Here is a 23,575-nt window from a genome sequence, read left to right on the forward strand (position 1 = left end):
CATTCCAGTCTCTTGTCTAAGGTCTTCACCAGAAGGAAAAAGAAACCCTCACATTTAGAAATAAATGTTAAAAGCCTCGTGGGCTCTGATCACTGTAGAATATCTTAACTTTTTATAAGAAATGCAAAGCCAGTTCAGCACGATCCTGATGATATGGTGATAAAGTGCATTTTTATCTGAAAGAGAAATTAAGACCCAGGAGAATTTTAAAAATAACACCAAAAAGTACATTTGGAAACTGGAAAGTCTCTGATAATTGTGAAGTGTGTAAAGTGGGTAACACATATCTTATTATAAATGGAAATGCTAGGTGGCTTCTAATTTTTTTTTTTTGTACATCAGGACAGAAGAAACTAAATGAAGTAGGCAAAGGAATATTTTTTTCTTGAGTTTCTTAAGTAAAAGAAAGTTGAAAAAAAGTATTACTTTTTCACTCTCCTTTTGGAAATAGCACCAAACAACATTGCAATGAATTTAATATTCGACTGCCTCCTAATGTAATAATAACGTGACCCCCAACTGGTATCATACCCAGGAGAAAGCTGTCTTTGCTTTTAAGAATAATTCACTTCTCAAACAAATGGACTTTGAGAAGTAGCGTGGCTGAATTACAGCGAGCCGCTATTATATTTATTTTTGAAATCAACAGGGAAGTAGATCACCCAACGCTTTATCTTCGTTTTTCCTTCATCATCACTGCTGGGCGTCTATTTATGTGCCTCATCAGAAATGATACTCTTTCAAAACCCAAGCCTTTTCTCACCTCCCACCTCTACTTACATTCAGCAGGACCTAATCTTTTGGGTCTATTTGAATAAAATTGCACATTCACGCTGCACTGGCTGCGCCGAGGTGGGAGAGGAGGTTGTTGGAAGGTGAGGGGTCTGTTCTCTCAAAATGGAGAGATCCCAATTTGTGGAGCTGAGAGAGAAACACAAAGCGATACCCTTGTTGATGAGTCCATGCTGTTGGACATATGGGCTGGAAGTATGAACGTGGCCCTTAGAGATTTTGCTGTTGAGTTTTAGAAGATGGGTTAGAAATGACAGCAAAATTCTCATTTGCTCTAAAGAACCCAATGACATTTCTTCTGGGATTTACTATCCATAGATAGTCAATGTCACCTAAAGAGCAAATGAGAACCAAGGGCTTGGATGTATCTATAAATAATAAAGAGGTTTGGGTGGCAACCTCTGGAAGGGTTCACCACGGCTTAAGGTGTTCATGTCTGTACTGTCCTTACCAAGTAGTATCAGCCGGAGAGAACATTACAAGACAGTCAACAGACAGCAAAGCACGACTTACTAGTAGCCGCGTCTAGAAACAGGATGTGGCTGCCACCCAAGAGGCCCTCCCTGGCGCCTTCTTCAGGTTCTACTCCCATCAGCCTCCATCCACTCTCTGGACCTGTACATTTATAATAAATACTGCCTTTAAAAAAATTGTTAATCCTCACCTGAACATATTTTTTTCCATAGGGAGAATGGAGTAGAGAGGGAAAGACAGAGAGAAACATTGATGTGAGAGAAACACGTCGATTGGTTGCCTCCAGTAAGAGCCCAGACCAGGGCCCAGGCCAGGGAGGAGCCTGAAACCAAGATCTGTGCCCTTGACTGGAATCAAAACTGGGACCCTTCAGTCTGCAGGCTGACACTCTATCCACTGAGCCAAACAGGCTAGGGCAACACTGCCTTTTTAAATTTTACATGAACAATACAATATATGTGCCTTCGAGTCTGGCTTTGTAGCCAACAGCATTTCTGAGATTCATTCATGTTGTTACAGGTAACTTTAGTTCATTCATTCCCATTGTATATAATATTTTACTATACTATAGTATACACTGTAATTTATTATACATTATACTGCATATGATATACTATAATTTATGAATGACTTCTGCTGTCAATGGAAGCTGAGATGGTTTGTAGAGACAAGGATGATTAACTTTGTTAATCTCCTCACATGTGCCTTTTGGAACATTTGTGCACACATTTCTCTGTTGCATGTACTATAGAGTAGAACTACAAGTTATTTGGGAACACATATCTACAGCTTCAGAGGGTAATACTGACTGTTGTCCATAGTGATTTCATCAATTTATTCTTTTACCAGCAATGTTTTCTGGGCAATTCTGCTATGATGAGTCTTACGAAACATTAGCGTTTTGAGAGGATATGTAAGAGTATCTCATTTTAGTGCGATTTATGTTCCCTGACAACTGAGGAAGCAGAGCCCTTCCTATAGGTGTCCTGGCTCCTTGCAAACCCTTCCCCAGTTTAAAAAGAACATTGAACTCATTTTTTCAGGAGGAAATGCAGATGCTAATCCACAGTTCCAAACTCTAACTTGGCCATTCTCTTATCCATCCCCACGGGCCAATCATGCATGTTTATTGATCACTTTCTATGTGCCAGACACATGTGGAGGCAGGAAGCAAAGTACAGTCTATTTTCTGCATGTGCACATCTGCTCAAATGTGTAACTGCAGGCACTTCTTTAAAAACACAACAAATGTACTGGAATAAAAACAAAACAAATTCCACTGGAATAAAGAACAAGGAGAAACGTGGTTGAGCAATAGTTTTCCAACAGTGATCCCTGGCAGAAATACGGTTTTCCCAGGCAATCTTTCTGCTCCTGGCATTGGGAAATGCAAATGAGAAAGAGTCCAGGTCTACAGACCTGATTTAACAAGTCGATTGCAGGGTGATCCCCTTCTCCCCTTTTTTAGAATCACCCACTTGAGAGGTCTACCTTGCATGCATATTAATGAGCTGTTTTGCATAAATCAATTCTCTTTTTATGAATGGAGATTATAGAAACCTCGTGGAATTCTTCCAGAAAGCCCATCCATAAGCGCTCCTGGAGTCCTTGTTACTAGGGTTTTCTCCCTGGAGCCCAGAGGATTTATTTTAATTATTCCTTCAGTTTTAAGCAAAAGTAATGAAATGTAAACAGCTGGGCCCGGGATCGGGCTCGTGCCAGGTGCCTCTCGGCTTTCTGGAATGCTCTCTGCTTCCGCTTTTGTACTGTTCTCACTGTTCATTTAGAAAGTAACCCCAGAGATTTCATTAAAAAGGATAGGAAATGGGGCCGAGTCAACATCAGGATTTGTGACATTGCTTCTTGGCAAGTCTGGCTGACTGAGGGCCCTGACTATGGCTATTAACATAAATATGGATATTAATGAAGTTAATCCCCGTCCAGTAAGCCCAGCATTGGGCAGTGCACGAGCAGTGGTTCTGACTGATCCACAGGCGTCCAGCTTTGAGCGCCTTGCCCTTCTGGAGTGTCCCCGGGGCAGGTGTCCTTCAAGCATCTCCTCTGATTATATGACTTTACTGTACTATTCTAAATAATTGGCTGGTAGTGGATTTTGTTAGATGTGACTGGATGGTGTCATATATATTCTTTTACTTGTTTGACCAATCATATCCTTAAAGTAGCTACTAGGAAATTGAGTTGCTGGGAAAAAATAGTTTTTACATTTTAAATGTAAATGTTTTCTTTTTGTGTCTTTGTTTTTTATATATTTTTATTGATTTCAGAGAGAGGAAGGGAGAGGGAGAGATAGAAACATCAATGATGAGAATCATGGATCAGCTGCCTCCTGCACGCCCCCTACTGGGGATCAAGCCGCAACCCAGGGATCCAGCTCACAACCCAGGCATGAGCCCTAGTGGGGAATCGAACCATGACCTCCTGGTTCATATGTCTCAGTGCTCAACCACTGAGCCACATCGGCCAGGCCAGAAAGCCCACTTTTCAACTAAAGGAAGACTTTCAACATGGCAGCCCTGTCTAGACCTTAGCAGTTTCTGGTACTTTTTCTCCCTGTGACTTGGTCAGATTCTGAGGTTTCAAAGGCAGCCATCTGGACCAAACGGGGTGTCTGAGCTGGAGACAATGAGGGGATGGTGCCTGTGAGTCCGTCCCATCCATTCTGTTTTATCCTGATGTGGCTTGGTGGGCGCCCCTCCGCATTTCCTACACCAGCCTTATCCCAGACCCCTCCCTGCAGGTATCTAAATCCTGTGATTGAGATATTGTTAACCACAAAGCAAGTTCTAGTCCCAGAGCTGTTAAGTTCTGATGGATAAAGTTTAATATTTTGAAAGGAGGGGAAAAAAAGAAGCTATTCTCCCAACTCCTTTATCTGCAGTGTGGGCGAAGGTCCTTTTATCTCCTCGACTTTCATTGCAGCGCGTGACCAAGATCCCAGTAAATCGTCGGATGCAGTCGCCAGGGTCCCGGTGATGCTCGGCCGGTGCCGCTGGCTCTTCGGGGACCAGAGGGAAGGGAGGGGAGGTTGTGGAAGTGTCAACGCTTAGCAATAAAATAAGGATTTCATTGAACAGAAAGTAATGAAATCAGCACGGTTATTTCCCTGTCGCTCCTGTAGTGCAGGTACATCTCTCTTTGGAGGAGTCACCAAGCGTGTGTGTGCGGTGGCCAGGCCCGGGGTGCATGGTTTATGTGGGAGCGATCAGAGGAGGGCTCATAAGTACCTTTAATAAAAAAGTGTCGGTGGAAGCAGCTCCGTTTTTCAAATAAAAGAAGTTTCATTTGTATCCGGGGATTAGATCTGTGAAAACTCAACTTTCTCGACTTTCCCCCCTGTTCTGCCCTTCGCATAGCCTGGGCTCCTGAGGACTCACAGGCCAGCTGGACTCCGGTCCCTCTGCTCATGGCCACCCACCCGGGAGAAGGGGACCTTTCATTTCTGCTCAGAGCCCTCCTGGTCTGCATCACACATCCATTGGGCTGGCGTGACTGAGGCCTAGTCTGCAGGGGTGTGGGTGTCCGGGCAGAGCAGGGTCAGCAAATCTGTTCTGGAAAAAGCCGCCACATAGGAAGATCTTTGATTGGCAGGCCAAGGTCGCCGCTGCCATAGGATGAAAGCAACCCCACACACACTCATGGGTGTCACTGTGTTCCAATAAAACTTTATTTATGAAAACAGGCAGGGAGCTAGATTTACAGCTCAGGGGTCACCCTAGGCTGCAGAGCCTCCAGGTAGACTTAGAATACTTTTAAGCTGTGTTCTGCCAAAGGTGATCGCAAACGTTTATTGTTCATTGAAGATGTGCTTAAAATCCCATATCAGCCCGGCCGGCCGGTGTGGCTCAGTGGTTGAGCATGGACCTATGAACCAGGAGATCACGGTTGGATTCCCAGTCAGGGCACATGCCCAGGATGCGGGCTAGGTCCCCATTGTGTGGCATGCAGGAGGCAGCCGATCCATGATTCTCTCTCATTATTGATGTTGCCATCTCTCTCTCTTTCCCGTCCTCTCAAAGCCATAAAATTATATTTTAAAAAAAATCTCATATCATTTAACTAAACTAACAGGTAGGTGTTACTGTAGACCCATCTTATAGACGCAGACAAAGATCAAGTAATTTGCAGGCCCGTTGTAGGAGGGCATGGAAGTCAGGCTCGCTTTGCCCAAGCAGCTGGTGCCCAGGAGGCCGCCCTCCCCAGCCTGACCTACACCTGTGTTCCTGCCCGTCCCAGGCCAGCAGCACACCAAGTTCAGAGCTCACTGGTGGCTGCTTTAATCTGCGTGTACTCACTGAGATTTCTTCTCTTCGGAAGCACCGACGATCTCCACTCTGACATGTTAGCTAACTATCTGGCTGCAGTCTGTCCTCGTTCCACGGTCCCCTCTGCTTCTGCCTCTCACCGGTTTAAGGACAGGGAATATGAGACTCGATGAGGAGCAGCGTGGGGGCTTGGGGACGGCCACGTTTCTCTGTCATGGCGTCACTGCTCTTATCACCACTGGACAAATGCGTCCATCAAAACGCAAATGCCATTTTACATGCCTATTTTAATACCCCAATTAAGAATTTCATTTTTTTTATTTATCAAGTGCTTGTCTCTCTGGAAACCTAGATGCTGGGCTCACAGAAAAGATTGTGCCACCCCCACTGTTGCTCTACTTGTTTCCTTCTAAAGCCCATAAGAACATGGTGTCAGTACGTTCATTATTCCCAGGACGCCAGGAAGCAACTCGCTGGTTTATGAATTTTTATAAAAATCCTTTACTCCAATAAATGTTGGGTGTGCTGACTTGGATGATAAATGGGTTTGACACCAGAAACTTAGAACACCTTCTTCAGCCCTCCAAGTTGGCATCCCGCACGGAGACTTAGCTACGGCCTCTTTTACCGGATCTGACAATAGCTTTGTGCTGCATCAGGTTATATCATGTTAGGTTACTGAGTGATCCCGGGAAATGGGATCGTATCACAGACGCTGTAACAAACACAGACAATAATGATGGAGACGGAACTGGTCTGAGTAGAGATAAATTTGTGTGCCGCTGCACAGAGGCCTGGGAAATTAATTACAATACCAAGAACTTCAGCTTCCTCCCAACCACCCAGGACCAGGGAAACTGGCATGAACAATGTTGGTTTCTCCTCTCCAAGGGACAGAATGATGGAGAGCTAGGAATCAGAATAACCATACTCTTGCGTCGTGCGGTTCTTTAAGAGAGCTTTGATTTAACGTTACCTGCTTATGTTCTTGGGCTTCTGTGCCACTAACGCAGAACGCGAGAATTCTTCTTGACGTCTTTCACCATCCCCTTGTGCTGTGCAGGGTACTAGCACTTGCTCGCCCACTAAAATCTTTTGCGGTCGGTCAAACACAGGCCATAGCTCTGCATGGGACCTGCGTGCTGAAGGTGACGGGGTTCCTCTGTCCTGGGAACTCAGCCCAGCTTCGGACGCTGAGCCTTTTTCAGAAAGACCCTGGAAGGTCACATGGTATTCTGCAGGTGGGAAGCCAGAAGGAGGGCTGAAGAACCTTAGAGCTGAAAATGAGACTCCACGTCCTCAGAGTCACAGAGAACTGAAACTGCTTTCGAGGTGCGGAGAGAGAGAAACTGAGCACCGCCTCTGATTGGGGGCAGCTCCCAGGGTGAGCGTCTTGGGTGAAGCTCTGGTTAAGAGCCTCTTGTCTAGCCTGGTGGCTCAGCAAATGCCCCCAAGAGCCGCAGCATTCAGAATTAAAGTCTGTTTCCTGTACTTAGGAGCTGTGGGAACTGGGGCACAGCCACCCATTTCCGAGGGCAGCAACCAGAGCTGGCGGCAGAGGGCCCCTTTGAAGAGGAACATGGGGGCATTTTGCTTTCCCTGCTCCTAAAAGAGAGGGTGGTATCCCAGAATGTAGAAGACGGGGGCGGGGGAGGTTCTCAGACCTGAATGACAGGGGAGGGGCTGGAGTGCGGCAGCCCTGCATATCTCATATTGGGTGTAAAGTGTTCAGGCAGCACCTTACTGAATCGGTAAGACTGATAGAGGCACAAGCACAGTTACAGCATGTGTGTGCGTGCGTGTGTGTGCACGTGTACATGTGTGTGCTTGTGTGTGTATGGGGGGGCGGTCTCTGTAGGTTGGGCAAGATGAGTGACTGAGGCCCAGTGGTTGAGCATTGACTTATGAGCCCAGAGGTCACAGTTCCATTCCTGGGTTACTTGGGTTGCTGGCTCAATCCCCAGTGGGGGGCGTGCAGGAGGCAGCCAATCAATGGTTCTCTCCCCTCATTGATGTTTCTATCTCTGGCCCCCTCTCCCTTCCTCTCTGAAATCAATAAAAATAAAAATATTTTTTCAAAACTTGAGAGACTGAGTACCTTGTCCACACAGACGCCAGGTTGCAGGATAAACTGAGAAATACACCTGGAGAGGAGAAACCAAGGATTTGGGGGAATGAGGCGATCAGAAACAGAGCTATTTCTAAAACCTAAAATTACAGTCTTCCCCAGTTCAGGGAACTCTGAAAAGGCACTGAATTTTTGCATTTGTTTGTTCCTTTGAACACTGAGTGACAGTTGGTGCCAATTTTCTGTGGTGCGGGGCCAGGAGGGCCCGGTAGCAGCTGGACTGGCTGCGAGCTCGGAACCAGACTGCGTCCTTCCACTCCGCCGGTCCTGACCTGGAGCGATGTCCTCCGGCAGCTGCTGGTCCTCGGGAACCGCAGCCTCCGCCTCAGCTGGGTGGATGTGACGGTGGCACCCGTGTCCCGGCGTCGCCCTGAGGATGAAAGGGACTCCTCGTGAGTGTCTGGCACAGAGTGGTTTTTCTCGATCTATTAAGAAACGATTTAAAACAGAAATAAAGGAATTCAAACCTGCAAGTAGAGGCAGGGCCGATGAACAGGATGCAGATTCCGCACAGCTCAGGAGTCCGGGTCCTCCTTGGCGCAGGCGCACTTCCTACCCCGGCTGCTCAGCGGCCGCCCTCTTGGTTCCGGTCTGTGGACCAGAGCCTTCCTCCCAGCGTCTGCGGGAGAGCTGGCCACCCGGTGCCTCCTTCTGCGTTGGGCCAGCGCAAGGAGCACGTCCTCCGATGTGGCCCTCAGGCTTTGGCGGCAAACACTGCTTTCCTCCTCGGATGATGCTGAGATTCATTCCCACACGTGGCGGCTGGGGAAATGGATTCGCCTGACGATTGGCCATCGCAATCTGCAGCAGCGCTTGGACTTCATGTTCAGGCCATTTCCGCGGCCCCCGTCCCTCCCCTGCACCTCGGTGGCGCCAGGAGAGAGCATATGGCCCAGTGATGCTGGAAGGCTCGGTTTATGGGCCCTCGTCAGGCACTTCCTGCCGGTCTTTGGAGAGGAGCCTTGTTTGCGACTGCACTTTTGCTTGCCCTAAGCCGTATTCTCTTAGCAAAAAAGGACAGAACAAAAATAGAAGCTGGTTCTTCCCTCTGGCCTCTCCTGTAGAAAAACAAATCTAGTGTCCTTAGGCCGGCCGGCGTGGCTCAGTGGGTGAGCACTGATTATGAACCAGGAGGTCACGGTTCGATTCCCGGTCAGGACTCATGCCTGGGTTGTGGGCTCGATGCCCAGGGTGGGGCGTGCAGGAGGCAGCCGATCCATGAGTCTCTCTCATCATGGATGTTTTTATCTCTCTCTCTCCCTCTCCCTTCCTCTGTTATATCAGTATATATATATATATATATATATATATATATATATATATATATATATATATATTAATCTAGAGTCCTTAATGATTTTACAGCGCAAAGGAAATTTCATTGGATGCCCCGGCGGCTGCTAACTCGGTGGCCCTCGCCTCAGAATGGTCTGAATTACACCATGTTTCCTACTAGCAGGGGGGAAGCTGAAAACCGGGTCGGACACTTAAAATAGATCTTGTTCGCAGCATGTTCACAGGAAACGGCCCCTCCTGGAAGCAAGGCGGAATTATGTCTTGTCTCTGTTCTGTGAGCCATTACACAGCTTTGAAATCTGAATTATTAACTAAAACCTGCAAACCAGCCCCATTTCCAATGACTGTTTGACAGCTCACAGGACTGACTGACTTTGGAGAGAAGCAGATTTCCTTTTCTGTAGCGAATAGAAACCCCACGGCAACCCTAAACGGCATGGAGAAGTGAGGGCGCAGGCGGGTGCCGTTCACGTGGAAGTGGGCACAATGCCTGCTGGCATCCGTGGTGCCATCGAAACTCCTGGCTTCTGACGAGCAGGGAGCATGACTGATGTGACAGGAAGCGGGGACCACTGTCATAGAGCAGCTCCCTCCACAGCTTCTTCATTTCATAGAATCATCCGATTCCTCATAGCTCCTTGGTGACAGTGTTTGGTTTTGTGGCCACTACGAAGTAATGACAATAATTTCATGGAGCCTTTCCGTGACAAGAGTAAGAAAGAAAACCTTAATATTCCTCCCTGTTATCACTACTAGACGTAGAAACAATAGTTCAATGTTTTGGCTTTTTTATTTTAAACAGTCTGTTTGCCTGGTTCTTACTGAGTGACGTTTGAAGGGATGGAGCAAGTCACAAAGGACTCAAAGGTCAAGGCAGCAGTTGCGGCCACAGTGCCCGTAGAGGTGGGCTTACTTAGCGTCCCTATGGTTAAGGAGAAAGGGGATATTTGATTAGAAATCCTCTGTAAGAAACACACAAGGCAAGCCTGGTCCTAAGTTAGGGTAACCCAAGTGGCAGCTGGTGAAGAGCAGGTGGGGAGGGAGGGGAGTGTAGGTGAAGAGAATGGAGTCCATCTTGGTCAAGTATGTTTATTATTAAAAGTAGAGTATATGTAAGAGTTATTACATTCACAAAATCAGAACTATTGCATCTATTTCACCAAACTCTTAGTTTTTAAAATACATTCTTATTGATTTCAGAGAAGAAGGGAGAGGGAGAGGAAGATAGAAACATTAATGATGAGAGAGAATCATGGATTGGCTGCCTCCTGCACACCTCCTACTAGGGATCGAGCCTGCAACCCAGGCATGTGCCCTGACCTGGAATCGAACGGTGACCTCCTGGTTTATGGGTGGATGCTCAACCACTGAACCACATTGGCCAGACCAACTCTCTTACTTTTCATGAATAGAAAGCAAAGTGTACAGAAAGAAACTTACTTGGGAAATAATATTTTAAGAGAGACAAACAGTGTGGGTGCTTCAAATGGAATCACTCATCTACAAAATGTTTTGTTGGAACTGAAGTGTGCTATTTAACTTGTATCTGTGGATTTGTGCATCTGAGATCCGCATCATTGAGAGAGAAATATAATGGCGTGCCCTCATGACTGGGCACGTCATAATCAAAGTTGCTATCACGTATCAAGGTATCGAGTACTGACTTTATTCTCTGCTGATGATGGGGATTAAACATTTTAATCTCCATAACAGCTCTGCTAAGCAGGTCTACTTATTGCACCTCCTGTCTGCTCAAATGACCCACGCAACACTCTCCTGTGGGTTTCACTAGAAATCTGAAACTACTGCCAAAAACTACTGCCAAAAAACCATGTCTACCCAGCACACGCCTCTGTGGTCCATCTTGTATCAGCAGGGACAGCTTTTGTCTGGGTTTCTTCTTCCTTATAAGGCAGCCCTTCCCAGGGGCACTGCTCACGACTTTCCTGACTTTCCTGGATTTTCAAGGACGTCCCCAGCGTCTGGTCCTGAATCATCATGTCCTTCCCTTGATCGTGTAGAGCACACTCACCCTCCAAACCCCTGTTCTTCCTCCCAAATATCACCTCCTTTCCCGCTGGACTTCCGGCTGCCGGGGAGAACGGAGTAAACAGATAGTGAGTGATGTCAAGCCATGTGTTTCTTACTGACTCTTTAATCAGAGTATTTAAATTGATCTTCTGGTCCGTCAACGAGGAGCGTTCATTAGTTATGTTAATGATCAAAATAGTTTAAGATTCTTCCTTATAATGTTTTTTATTTCTTTCTGCAAAATAACTAATGCTAAGCCTTTTCTTCTTTCTTTTCCAAGATATCGAAGACTTTGAGACCAAAACGAGAAGCGCGGTGTCCGTCCGAGAAGGTCAAGGCGTGGTGCTCCTCTGCGGGCCACCACCACACTTCGGAGGTACGGCGGGGTGACCGGGGTCCCACGTCCACCTGGCCACGTCAGGTCCTGAAGCCAGTGGGAGCCTCATCAAAGCAAAGGACTGTAACCAGACAATCAGTGGGTCCGGGCTGCCTGTCACTACTGGAGCCAATTCAGCAGAGACAGGGTTGGATCATATATGAGTGTTTATTCCCATTCTGCCGGCAGCATGGGAGGGCAGCAGGGCAGCCACAAAATCAGCTCTCTCCACCCCACCAAAAGCCAGCTGCTTATGTTGGGTAGAAGGACAGAGATTACATGGGGAAGTAGGCAAAGAGTAGGCCAAATGGGCAGTTTACAGGTAATGCAGACTGGAGATTTGCAAAGACCTGCGGGTACACAAAGGCCGGGGGCCTTCAAAGGGCTTAGTGATATGCAAGGGCTGGGGGTCTTCAAAGGGCTGGTGGCTCTGGTTTCTGCAGCAGGTTGTTAATCTTTCCAAGGCCATAGGCAGCTCCCTGAGGGGGAGGATGGGCTGCATTTCCAGGTGAGCTCCCAGGTCCCACCTGCACCTCCCAGCCAGGTTAGAATGAGCCTTCTTTAATTAGAACAAAGCAATCCCAGTTAACAGAGCAGGATTGCTATTTCTTGCAATTCTAGCTGGTCCCCAACATTCTATTTCTGCCCCTACCAGGACCTTGATGCCTTTCAGGTTCATCGTTCCCACATCCAAACAGTCCTCATCCAAATCTTTCATTTAAAATAATGATTTAAGCAGCCACTCAACAAATCAGTCCTTAAGATGCAGCAGGACACCCAGTGGGGGCAGGGAGCCTCGCTGTGATCTGCTGCCTGTCCCCGCACCGCAGGGACCATTGCGCCCACCTCTTCAGGCTCAGCTCTCTTGTGGGTAGAACCGAGCCTGTAGCTGCCATCGCTGTTGCACATGGTAAGTGAGCTCACGGATGCAAGCTGATTAGTGCAAGGACCAGAGCTTCCTTCCAAACTGAAAGCTGAGGTTGTTAATTCACGTTGCTGAGTGGGCTCCGTGGAGAAGCTCATTCCAACAGTCCTCTTGGCCACATCACAGTAGCTGTTGGGAGAGGAGCGTTCCCCACCATTGGCAGCGTGTGTTGGATGGCACCAACTCCGAGCATCTTCCAGCGATGGGCGCTGAAGCAGCAAATGCCAGTCTCTATCTGGAATGGATCCCAGCGACCTAAGCCACCCACTGATTCTGCCTCCGCCGGGGTTGCATTGTCTCACATTCCACACGACTGGGTAGATTCTCCAGCCACAGCCAACCGGGAGGAGGCGTGTGAAGATGTCACAGGGTCACCTCGTTCGGACAGCCCCCGGTCGTGCTGAGGGCGTGAGAGTTGGCACAAGAACAGCAGCAGTACTCACAGCACAGCTCCCAACACGGCACAGGCATTACCTCCTGCATCCTCGCCACTGCCTCAGGGAGGCTGGGGGGCTCTTGTTCTGCAATGAGAACCCCGAGGGAGAGGGAGGTCGGGTACCTGGTCCAAGGCCACCGCACAGCTGGTGGGCAGAGAGGCCTTGCGTCTAACCCACCTGCCTGGCTACCAGCCCCCAGCAGGTCCCCACCAGCTGCCTCTGACCACCTGCTTCTCTTACAGCGGGTTCACTCTGGAACGAGAGAACCAGGAAAACAGATGGGACAGATATTAAAAAATGAAATGAAAGCACCTTCTCCCCCAATATGAAACCAAATCGTATTATGTTTCTTTAAAATCTTGAAAAGATTTTCCCATCATTTCCATTCTTTACAGGAGTCTTCTGAAATGTAGATATAAAAAGGAGAGGAAATTAATTACAACTTGACAGTGTTTTAATTCAATATTATTACTGAGTAGCATGGCAGTCCGCTCACCGGAAATATCACGGGACACGTACAATGTCTTGAAGGCTGTCTGGGGTGAAATAACATTATTCCAGGGCACGCGGACCCCTGATGGTGCATGAGGACATTTCCCAGTGCCATAATCTAAGGTGACAGGACAGGGACACCACATCTGTTCGTCACATCTGTCTCTCAGGTCTCTTTAGGCTCTGACTCTGGTCAGAATCTTGGAGGAATCGAAGATTATCAAAGATTATTTTCAACTTTGTTTAAAGAAGGAGAACAGAAATGTAAGCTGTGCGTCAGTCAATGTCACAGCTTAAAAACGCAGCCCGGCAAGAGGCCTCCCGTCCCACCTCGTCCCCTAGGACATTAAAGAATATGTTGACCTTGGATGCAAGCCAGGCTTCCTGGGTACAGCGCCCTCTTGCAAAGCCCTGAGACCATACCTCAGACCTGCCCAGATGGCCTTAAATGAAGGTGGAGAGCTGAGTAACTGACCCTTGTGCATGCAGCTGACGGCAAGCTTGCCCGGTACCTGATGCCACCGTGGCCTCTGTAAGGCGGGACCAGGACTCCACACGTACGTGTCGATGTTGACCTCACCCGGGAATTGAAGGAGTTTCAGCCTCGATTCTGGGACAGCCCTGGGCTCCCTGGTGCCTGCAAGGCAGGGAGTTTGGACTGTGTTCTTCTCTTCTGTATCGCTCTCCCGGGTCAAAACTGAGGAGGTAGTGACAGACACCTTTTGACCCAACTATACAAATAGTCATCAATCCGTTAGAGGGAGAAAGTATTACTAATCATCTTCATCATAATAGCTGCCAATTGTTCCCCTGAGCAAGCACCAGAATGGCATCCCTTTCACATCCTAGTTCCACTATTCCAATAGTTCATAACTATTATTTTTAAATGAGGAAACTGACACTCGGAGGCACTCAGAACGTCGTTTCTCAGTCCTTAAATAAGGCAAGACGACAACCCGGGACTTTCTGACGTCAAGCGATGCCGGGGGCTGGGAGACGCGCCGTCTCACACACAGACCTCAGGTTGCTCATCCCATCCGCACGCTCACACCTCCAGACTCGCCGAGAGCCCGGGAGTGTCTTTCAGTGACTCATTTAAAACAGCTCCTTATCCTGCCTTTCCCTTCCTCACCGCCGTGGGAAGGGGAGTTGTGCCAAGAAAGGCTTCGAGAAGGAAGAGAAACATGTTGGCTGGATAACCTTCAAATCGGATGAATAGACAACCAGTTTACAGTGGGCCAACTCTAGAGCCCTGGAGAGAGGTTTTCTGTCTTTGTCTTTTGCCTTTGGGTTAGCAAGTAGGGAGGTTCAGGTTGGATGGACAGACAGACAGACAGGCAGATGCTAGATAGACAGATGGGTGAGGGTGTTCCATCTCCATGTAAAAAACTACCAAGCACTTCAAGCAACGCCCACTTATTAGAACAGTTCGCTCTGTGGTCAGAAGCCACAGGATGGGGCTGGGCTCGGTGCTCAGGTTCTCACAAGGATAAAACCAAGGTCATGACTGGATGGCACTCTTTTCTGGAAAGTCTGAGGAAGAACCCACATCTGAGCTCAATCCCTCATTCCCTCTGTTGACTGGATTCGGTCCCTGCAGTTGTAGGACTAAGGTCCCCACGTCCTGTGGCCGGATGTCCAGGGCCACTGTCCTCTTCCAGATGCTCCCACGTTTCTCGCCTCAGCCCCTCCATCCACAAGACCAGCAGCAGAGGTTCTCCATGACATCACCTCCCTCTGGTGACTTAGACCTCTAGCCAGGAGGAGCCTCGCCCGGTGCCAGACTCACCTGATAGCATCCTGGTCACCAAAGGTCAGGCCCCTTTCTCCACGTCACCTGTGCCGTGGAACCAACCCGAACCTAATCACCTGCTCACAGAAGGGACATTTGACCCCGTTCACAAGGGTCAACGGGTCATTTTAGAATTCTGTCAACAGCTGGAAGGAGGAGTGCCATTCACCCAGAGGAACCCCAAAAAGGGGCAGCGGGTTTGGGGCTGGGGAGATCAGGAGTTTGTTTGAGACATGCTCACTTTCAGAGGTCAGGTAGGTATGAGTGGCATATCTGAGCAGGCATCTGGATTTACGTGGCTGTGAGAGAGATCTGGTTTGGAGAACTACATTTGGGAGTTAGCATAGATATGTGGTGGTTAACACCATGTGACTGGGTAGAATAATGGGTGCCTACTGTACACTGGGCACAGCGCTGGGCATACCTTAGCCCATGCAACACTTCTTGGAAATTTTCCCCATTCTACACATTGAGTGATTATGTTAAAAAGGTTAGTGTCATTGCAATCAAGATCATGTGTCTGGAGTTCAAGGAGACCCTGTCTGCACAGCACTGCATGTATTCCACTATCTAATTCATTTGGCACCATCTGGCCCCCCACAGACACATACGTGCTAGATAAAGCATGTAAGAGATAACCAATGCTCTTATCCCTACTGGAGAATATGTAAACACTGCCAGAGAGGTGGACTAATTTACCATGGCTTCCCCATCCATGTGACCGACCCATAACCCGGAGTTCCTTCTCCAGGCCCCAGCTCTGGACCCCTCTACCCACTGTCAGCCTCTCATTCGCTCCCAGTAAGGCTGTTTTCCTTACTGCCCAGCACATGGGACAGAACTCCCACCTTATAGCCTGTTACCAACACCATAGCCCAGGCTTTCTCCACTCGCCACTGTTGACCACTAGGGGGCGGTAACCCCGCAGTGGGGGCTGCCCTGCATCTTGCGGGTGTTCAGCAGCCTGTCTGGCCTCTAACCACTCCCAGTCTCAAGAGCAGGAGTGAAAGATGTTAAAGACATTGCCAAGCATTTCCTGGCGGAAACATCACCCCTGCTAGAAGCCCTTGTCAGAGCCCCCCTCACATCATCCGGGGGAGCAAGGGCCTGCCTTCCAGGACCGGCCTCTTCTTCAAGTTGGAGGTTCCCAGCAGCTCCCAGAATCAGGCTGAGTTTTTGTTCCTGTCCAGTAGGCTCAGCCAGCACCCAATCGGGCCTCTGGAACCTGGACTCAGAGGCCTTGGCCTAAACCGCATGCCCCTCTGCGGACCCCACGGCGGCCGGCTCCACTCCAGCCAGGAGGCCCGTGCATCATGGCGTGTGAAGTGCAGGTGGCCCCGCAGTAACTACAGGACAAATGGGGACTCCAGTCGAAGTGGTCGTAAAGGTGCGGCCGCTTTCCGGTTTAGCACCGATATTAACGACTTCAGCCCAGAAGAGGAATGATTTTCCTCGGATTAGGTCTTTGCCGACTGAGCTAGCATCACCGTGATTGACCGCCGACAGCCTGCCACGTCTAACCCCAGAGCCATGCACAAGGTTTGCGGTAAAGTACATTCACTCTGGAATATTCCAAAGGGGGGGTTCCCACTGAATCCGAGCGCTATGCCTCCAGCCAGGAGCAGGCCGCCGGGTCAGCGCTCCTGCTCTTGGTCTCTTTCGTGCGCCTCGCTTCCTCTCGAATAAAAACCGCGTCCCCTGTAATGGGTATAATTGCACGTATCTTCCGTGTTTGTATTTTAAATATCACAGTACACGATATAAGGCTGTAAAAGATGTCAAAACACACTGGTGCTCGGGAAATGGGATTTGTGCATGCTCGAGAGAGCAGCCAGGGAGGCTGCAGCTGCCTCCTGCCGAGCTGCCATTTCCAATAATAAAACCGTGGAGGCTGTTGTCGGGGCGCTTTGGACTGATTACCAACAGGCTCCAACGCCACTGCTGAGTCATCCCTGGACCGGCACCGGGACCATTAATAACAGAGGGATGGCGAGGATGGGGGAGGGGGGGAGGGGTGTGTGGGCGGGGGCGGGGGAGGGATATTTAAAAATGCAATGGTTTCAAATAAAGTGGCTCATGAATTATGCATTTAATTAAGGAAAGCCAAATGGGAAGGATTTTAAACTTCCAATTTGCAGAGGGTTTTTTCTTGCCCTATTAAAAAATAGACAGATTAAGCGCGCAGTGGCTGCTGATGAAACCAAGCAGATGAGGGCCCCTGAAGGCGGGCTGTGTGGATGGAGGGGCAGAGGCAGCCGGGGGAGGGACCATGTGACTGCATCAGCCATCACAGACGGGCAGCCAGGGCCCCTGGCTTGCAGTGGCCACGGGCACGGTCATCTCCCCTTGGCCTGCTCCTCTGGACCACAAGGAGGTGGTGGGGGGGGGGGGCGGGGGAAGGCCTCTCAGGCCTTCTCCGTCCCGGACAGTCCATGAACTTCTGTACTGAGAACAGGCTCTTCTCCAAGCCCCACAGCTCCCAGAGGCAGGACCACAGGGCCCCCAATCTCCCCAAGTCCAGGGCTTCCCTCTGGGGGTGCTCCTGCAGGGGAGATGGAGTTTGGCCTTGATGTAGGCAATTGTCAACGTGGAGACAGGGGCCCAGAGCAGCAGCACCTGGGAATTGTCAGGAGTGGGATTATCTGTGTTGGTGTCCCAGAAGGAGGAATGCCCGAGGCCAGGAGGAGTAAAGAATTATGACCTTATCAGGTCATCTGGAGACCAGATGGGCTGAGCCCCCAAATGGCGACAGCCCCAGGGACAGGGAGTCAGAGATTTTAAAGGACTCTAGGCGGGGTTTTTGTGGGTGGAGAATTCTCTGGGTGGGTCCTGAAGGGAAAGATACTGGTCTTGGCCAGTGGAATGTGGTCTGAGCGAAAGGGAATGTCGTTGTGAAATGGTCTAAAGGTCAGGTCCCAGCAGAGGGTTATACATTCAATCATTTGATCCAACCTGACAATCTGGCTCCTCCCACCGACAGAGCCCTCATGGGGCAGAGCCCAGAAGTCCGGGTTTTACCGAGTCCTCCTGGCCGTTCGGGTGCACACTCAAGTTTTAGGATCTCTGCTCTAGACAGGCTGTTTTGGAGAGAATTAGTTGTTAGGGGTTTCACAGATGTGTTCCATTCCCTGCTAATATTGGCTATAGACATGTCATTTTGAGTGACAGGTTAACCTTCGATTCCACCAGATTCTGAGACACTGAGCTCAGGGCAGGCAGTGTTGAGGGGGGTGGAGTAGGAGGTGAGGCCCAGTCATCCCACATGTGAGAAGGGCTGGGTATGCCCGGAGCTTGGGGGTTTGAAGGAAGCCTGAGGGTGAGGGAGGGTAGCCATGGCAAGCCCTGACCCACAAAAAGAGAATCAAAGAAACAAAGAAAGGAAGAGAGGTGGTACTGGAGGAGGGAGCAAAGGATGTGGCGTCTGAAGGGTCTAGATCCTCGTCCTTCTCCCTCGTATCAACAATGTGACATCCACACCCTCTCATTAGAGCTCTTTTTTGTGGTTATTATTCTTTATGGAGTCATCCCTATTTCTGGACCGCAGTCTTGCAGGAGCTCCTACAAGTTCCACTCTTGAAGGACATACTACAGATAGGAGCAGGTCGAAACGTTTTAGCAGCTAAGGTAACAATGAATTCCCAAGGGAGAGATGGGAATTACGGCCTCAGATCCCAAGATTACAGGGTATAGGAAATAATGATTTGGAGGCACAAGAAGCGTCAACCTGTTATTTCTGTTACGGGAAAGGGGTGACCTTGGCTTTCAGAGAGCGGGCGCTGGTTCCTCTCCCTCGGCGGCACTGACCGCAGACCCCCTCAGCTCAGCACAGCCTGGACACTGGCTCAAGAGCATCTTTGTTCCACAAAAAGTTCAAAGATGAGGAGTCCCTGAGACCTGGGGAATCTGAACTACATTTGTCCTCTTTATGTTGAAGGAAAGTTGACGATCTAGCTGGCTCTGTGGTTTCCAACAAAATCCCTTGGAACCCCCTTTTTTGGTGGAGACAAAGCAAGAGGCTTGGGCGTGAGGCAGCAAAGGGCATCAGTAAAGAACCTTAGAGACAAGAGACCCCTTGGGATGATGAAGGGTGCCAGGGGGGACTTGCAGAAGAAAACAAAGACTTGGTAACTGGGAATGGACGAGGATTTCAGAGCACGTGTTAAAAGAAATAAGAAATGACTTGCATTTGCCCATTCTTGGTAAGGCACAGACTCTTAGGGGGGGTGTCAAAGGAAGGCAGAGGGCAGAGTAGGCCATTCACAGAAACATGGGTTCAACCTCCCGACCTCTGCAAAGAGAAATCTTGCAACGTCTCAAGCGATGCTAGTCCGTCCTCTGCTTGGTCACCACAGATGGTGAGCGCATTGCTCACAGCTCAGCTGCAGCTCTGACCTTTACATGGACCTTCCCTATTCTAGGAGTCAAACAGCACTCTGACATCCCCACTGGCTCCAGCTCCTGCCTCTGCCTTCTGGCCATCATGGGCAGGGTGACCATAGGATGTGTCATCCAAACTGGGCTACATCTGAATAGAGGAGAATGTTACTGTTCCACCAGGACCACAGACACACGGGACAAACAGGGGCGGGATCTTATTCTCATCATGGATAAGGAGGGCACAGAACTTTCAGAGAAGGAGGAGCCTGGTAAGGACACGAGGTCTTTTTCCTGTTTTCCAGATTTATCTTACGCATGGACCTTCAACGATAACCCTTTGCACGTCCAGGAGGACAACAGGCGGTTTGTTTCTCAAGAGACAGGCAACCTGTACATCGCCAAAGTGGAGCCGTCCGATGTGGGCAACTACACCTGCTTCGTAACAAACAGGGAAGCGCGGAGAAGCGTCCGGGGCCCGCCCACGCCCCTGGTGCAGCGGCCTGATGGTAAGGGGATGGGCTCTCTTGGGGGTGCGCTCCGTCGGTGGCTAAGCCTGGGAGGTCTGTGAGCGCTCTGCTTCCCTCTGGTCCAGAGCAGCCACACCATCTAGGAGCCCCGGGTCCATTCACAACTATGATGACCATCACAAACATAAAAAGATTCTGTAACTCACCCAGGTGATGCCATATATGTGATTCTGGCTATACAATGCCATCTCTTCTCGGGCACTGTAATCCATCTGCTTTGCTTTGCTTTGCTTTGCTTAGGGAGTATTTTGTCAAAAACGCTATTTGGGGAGTAGGTGTGTGTATACATGCGTGGGTACTGCCAAACTTATTAATTGAATTGTTATATTTTTAATGAACAGCTTTCCTTTGGTGCCTTTCTTTTCCATCTTTGTCTCTTTTGTTCACCCTTTATTAACCTGACTGTCAAAAGGAGGGAAAATTCACATTCCAGGGAAGAGAGAGCCAACATTAGTTATGAGCATTGCAAAGAGGAATGAGACGCAAGATGCATGCTAACGCTTGTCTGCCCAGAAACACACTTCAGATGAGCTGTGTAGCTTAATCAAGTCATCGCCGGTGTAAGACTGAGAGGATGGAAAACGTAAGGAAGTCATCCAAGTAGAAAAATCCTCCAGCAGATTCTTTAATTAAACATGCACAGTGGGAGAGGTGCCCACAGAAAGTCGGCTGCTGCATTTTATGTTCAGATTCTGGAATTGGCACAGAGTTTATCTCCTCTTGGAGGAGTTTAGCAAAAGCAAGAATATAATGCTAATGATGGCTACCAAGTGCTGAAACTGGCTGCATGCAGGCAGTTCTCAGGAGAGAGCTTTTATAATCACTGACTGCCCAACAGGTTTTCATGGTCTCCATTCAGAACTTAGCAACCACTAGATTTATCCATGAGTCGGATGTCTCCCTTCAGGTCAACAACATGCATAGAAATTCTACTATGTTTCCCCACTTTTTTCTGTTTCCCTTAGTTTCTGCTTCTCCCCTTCTTAATTCCCTTCTTCTCCCACCCCTCTCTCCCTTCAACACATTCATGATAACAAGAGATCAGGAGCATTGTATATAGTAAAAGTTGTCACTCAAGAAAGAGCAGATGTCAAGAGGATGGAAAGTATGACACCCACCCAGGTAGGTGAGTAACGTAGTGCTCTACCCATGACCCTTTTGAATGTTCAGAATGACCAACGTCCTAAAAATGAGGTATTTCTATGGCCACGTGTTTTGTAATTTTTGCCTTTGGTTCAATTGTACTGGCCACCAATAACTGCTTATTTTAGGAACCTATCACTCCAGTAAAACAGTAACCAAACTGTTATTAAGAACCTCGGTGTGTCCTCGGTTAAATGAACGAAACCTATGAGGGTAGAGCAGAGACACGTCGCTGCTGGTCACAGCTCACCTGGCAGCGGGCATATTTACAACAATCAGACGGCGGTCTCACGCTCAACCTAGCCCCTGCCCACAACGCCTTACTGGACACTCAAAAACTATCAAAGCAAACATTCTTATATGTGTAGAGCAAACCTATTGAGCAGTAAGCACTTAATAAAGTGACATCAGAATATTTACTAATTTTTTTTTATCCCAACTAGCGCGATCACGGCACAGGCTTTGTTGCAGAAATGCTGAGATTTTGGATTGAGGGGTGCTGCCTCAGACCTCTCACCTTGTTAGCTGAAAATTTCCTTATTCCTGAACCGACCTGGTCCCCGTGAGTCCCACCAAGGGAGACAGAGCTGGGTCTCGCTAAGGGAGACGTCCGTGGTCACCCAGGCGCATCTTAGATGCTGTGTTCAGTTCTCCGCCGGTGACGGGAATTCTTCTCATGATGCTGATGGGGGACCCAGGGAAACGGATGCCTCTTTTCTGACACTTCCATGTCCTGGGCATTTGATTTTCAGGGGAGGGGAGTGCGGAACCCCTTGAACAGTATCATGATCTTCTCTTGCTCCCTGTCAGTCATGAAAACATAGAAACGTACTGTTAATTGAAGGACAAAACATCCGATGTTGGTTACTGAAGCATCGACTTCATGGGAAACTTCTGTTTTCTGTTCTCCAGAATGCTGCTAGCTCTTTTGATGTTTAACAGGTGTGATGGGGGAATATGAACCAAAGATCGAAGTGCGTTTTCCTGACACTATACAAGCCACAAAGGATTCGTCTGTAAAACTGGAATGCTTTGCCCTTGGAAAGTAAGGTTGTTTTGTTTTGTTTCATGGTGTTTTAATTAAGAAAAACAAAAAAATTTTTTGTTATTCAGACATTGCTCTAAGGTAAATTACCAAACAGATTTCAAATGCTGGGGGAATGAGAAAGTTTCTGATTGGAATTTAAGCAAAATGCCAAATACTCTGAAAATGATGGGGCTGCAGCTCTCCCCTCAATCGCTGTTATTTCTGCCAGTCTGACCCACTTCGGCAGCAGCTGCGGGAGAGTAAGTGCGCGGGTGTGTCACCAAGCCCTCCACACACCCTGCCTGCGTCCTGTCCCACATCCACGGCCCGCGGGGTCGCCCTGCGTAATTAACCAGCGATAATTATAAATGAAAAGCCTGCACTGTGGTTCCCAAAATAAGCCTAATTAAGGGCCATTGTTCACGGCGGACAATTAGATTGAGTCACACCTGCGGCAGTGGGGGTGCTTTGTGAGACTCAGATACCTGTGCATCAGCCAACAGGATTGGGATGCTTCTAGGGCGGCCAAAGACTTGCTGTTTTGCACATAACATTCGGACATCTCTTTACCTTTGGGGGATGGGCCAGCTTCATTTTTATGCCTGTGGACACCAGTAGCCCCAGAACAAAGGGGTAAACAGGGTAGATTCGCCGTTTCTAAACATGAGTGTGCAATACACCGGGGGCGTGGTTAGGGTGAGATGTTGTAGGTGTCGGTCCCACGTCTCTGTCCCCGAGAGCTCCCAGGCAGGGCAACTCTTGTCCACGGACCACACTGGATGGGCTCAGGCTCTCACGGGCCGAGTGAGGGCTCCCTCTGAATGCAATTGTACTGGCCACCAATAACTGCTTATTTGAGAAGAGGGTGGGCAATACACGCAGGAAACACAGCCGTCTATTGCTAAGGTGGTCAGCACATTTAGAAATGGTGCTTACCAGTCAGAACTGCGGGAAACACCACTTAAAGTGCCCATCTTGTTCTTAGGTAAATGCAGCGAGCAACCCAAACAGGGCTGGTTAATAAAGCTGTTAGGTTCCTTTTTATATGTGGAATTCTGCAGATATTTAAAGTTTTCAGTCTATGTGTTTTTCATGTATTTAAAAGATTCTATTTTATTTTTGCTCGGTACTGATCCCATAGTATTTGTCTAATGGTTAATTCTTGGTTGATTAATTTAAGGAAGGGAAAAATGGGGACTTCAATTCAGTGTTTGTTTGCCTGCCTTTTAAGATATTATGGACTTTGACCATTTTCAAGCTTTCTCAGAATTTAAAGTTACAAAAAAAAATATTAAGTATTTGTTAGAAAAATACTTTGAAAACTAGGTGATTTATTTTAAAAAGAAAACCAGTAAGAGATAGCATCTGAAACAGATATCAATAGCTTATTCTATTACATTGAACATCAGGAAATGTGGATTCCTGAAATTTAAAAAAATATACTCTTACATAATAAATAACCAAAAATGATTGAG

The 23,575-nt window shown here is 48.4% G+C and overlaps 1 protein-coding gene across 1 annotated transcript in view; it reads left to right on the plus strand.

Annotated features, from left to right (window-relative positions):
* CNTN6 (contactin 6) overlaps positions 1–23,575 on the plus strand; it is a 157,586-nt gene that overhangs the window by 69,219 nt on the left and 64,792 nt on the right. The window contains 3 exon segments of the mRNA XM_059664557.1: positions 11,285–11,380; positions 19,706–19,909; positions 22,016–22,118. Of these exon segments, the coding sequence (XP_059520540.1) occupies positions 11,285–11,380; positions 19,706–19,909; positions 22,016–22,118 (403 nt within the window).

The sequence above is a fragment of the Myotis daubentonii genome, chromosome 14 (genome assembly GCF_963259705.1).
Source record: "Myotis daubentonii chromosome 14, mMyoDau2.1, whole genome shotgun sequence".
Taxonomy (NCBI): domain Eukaryota; kingdom Metazoa; phylum Chordata; class Mammalia; order Chiroptera; family Vespertilionidae; genus Myotis; species Myotis daubentonii.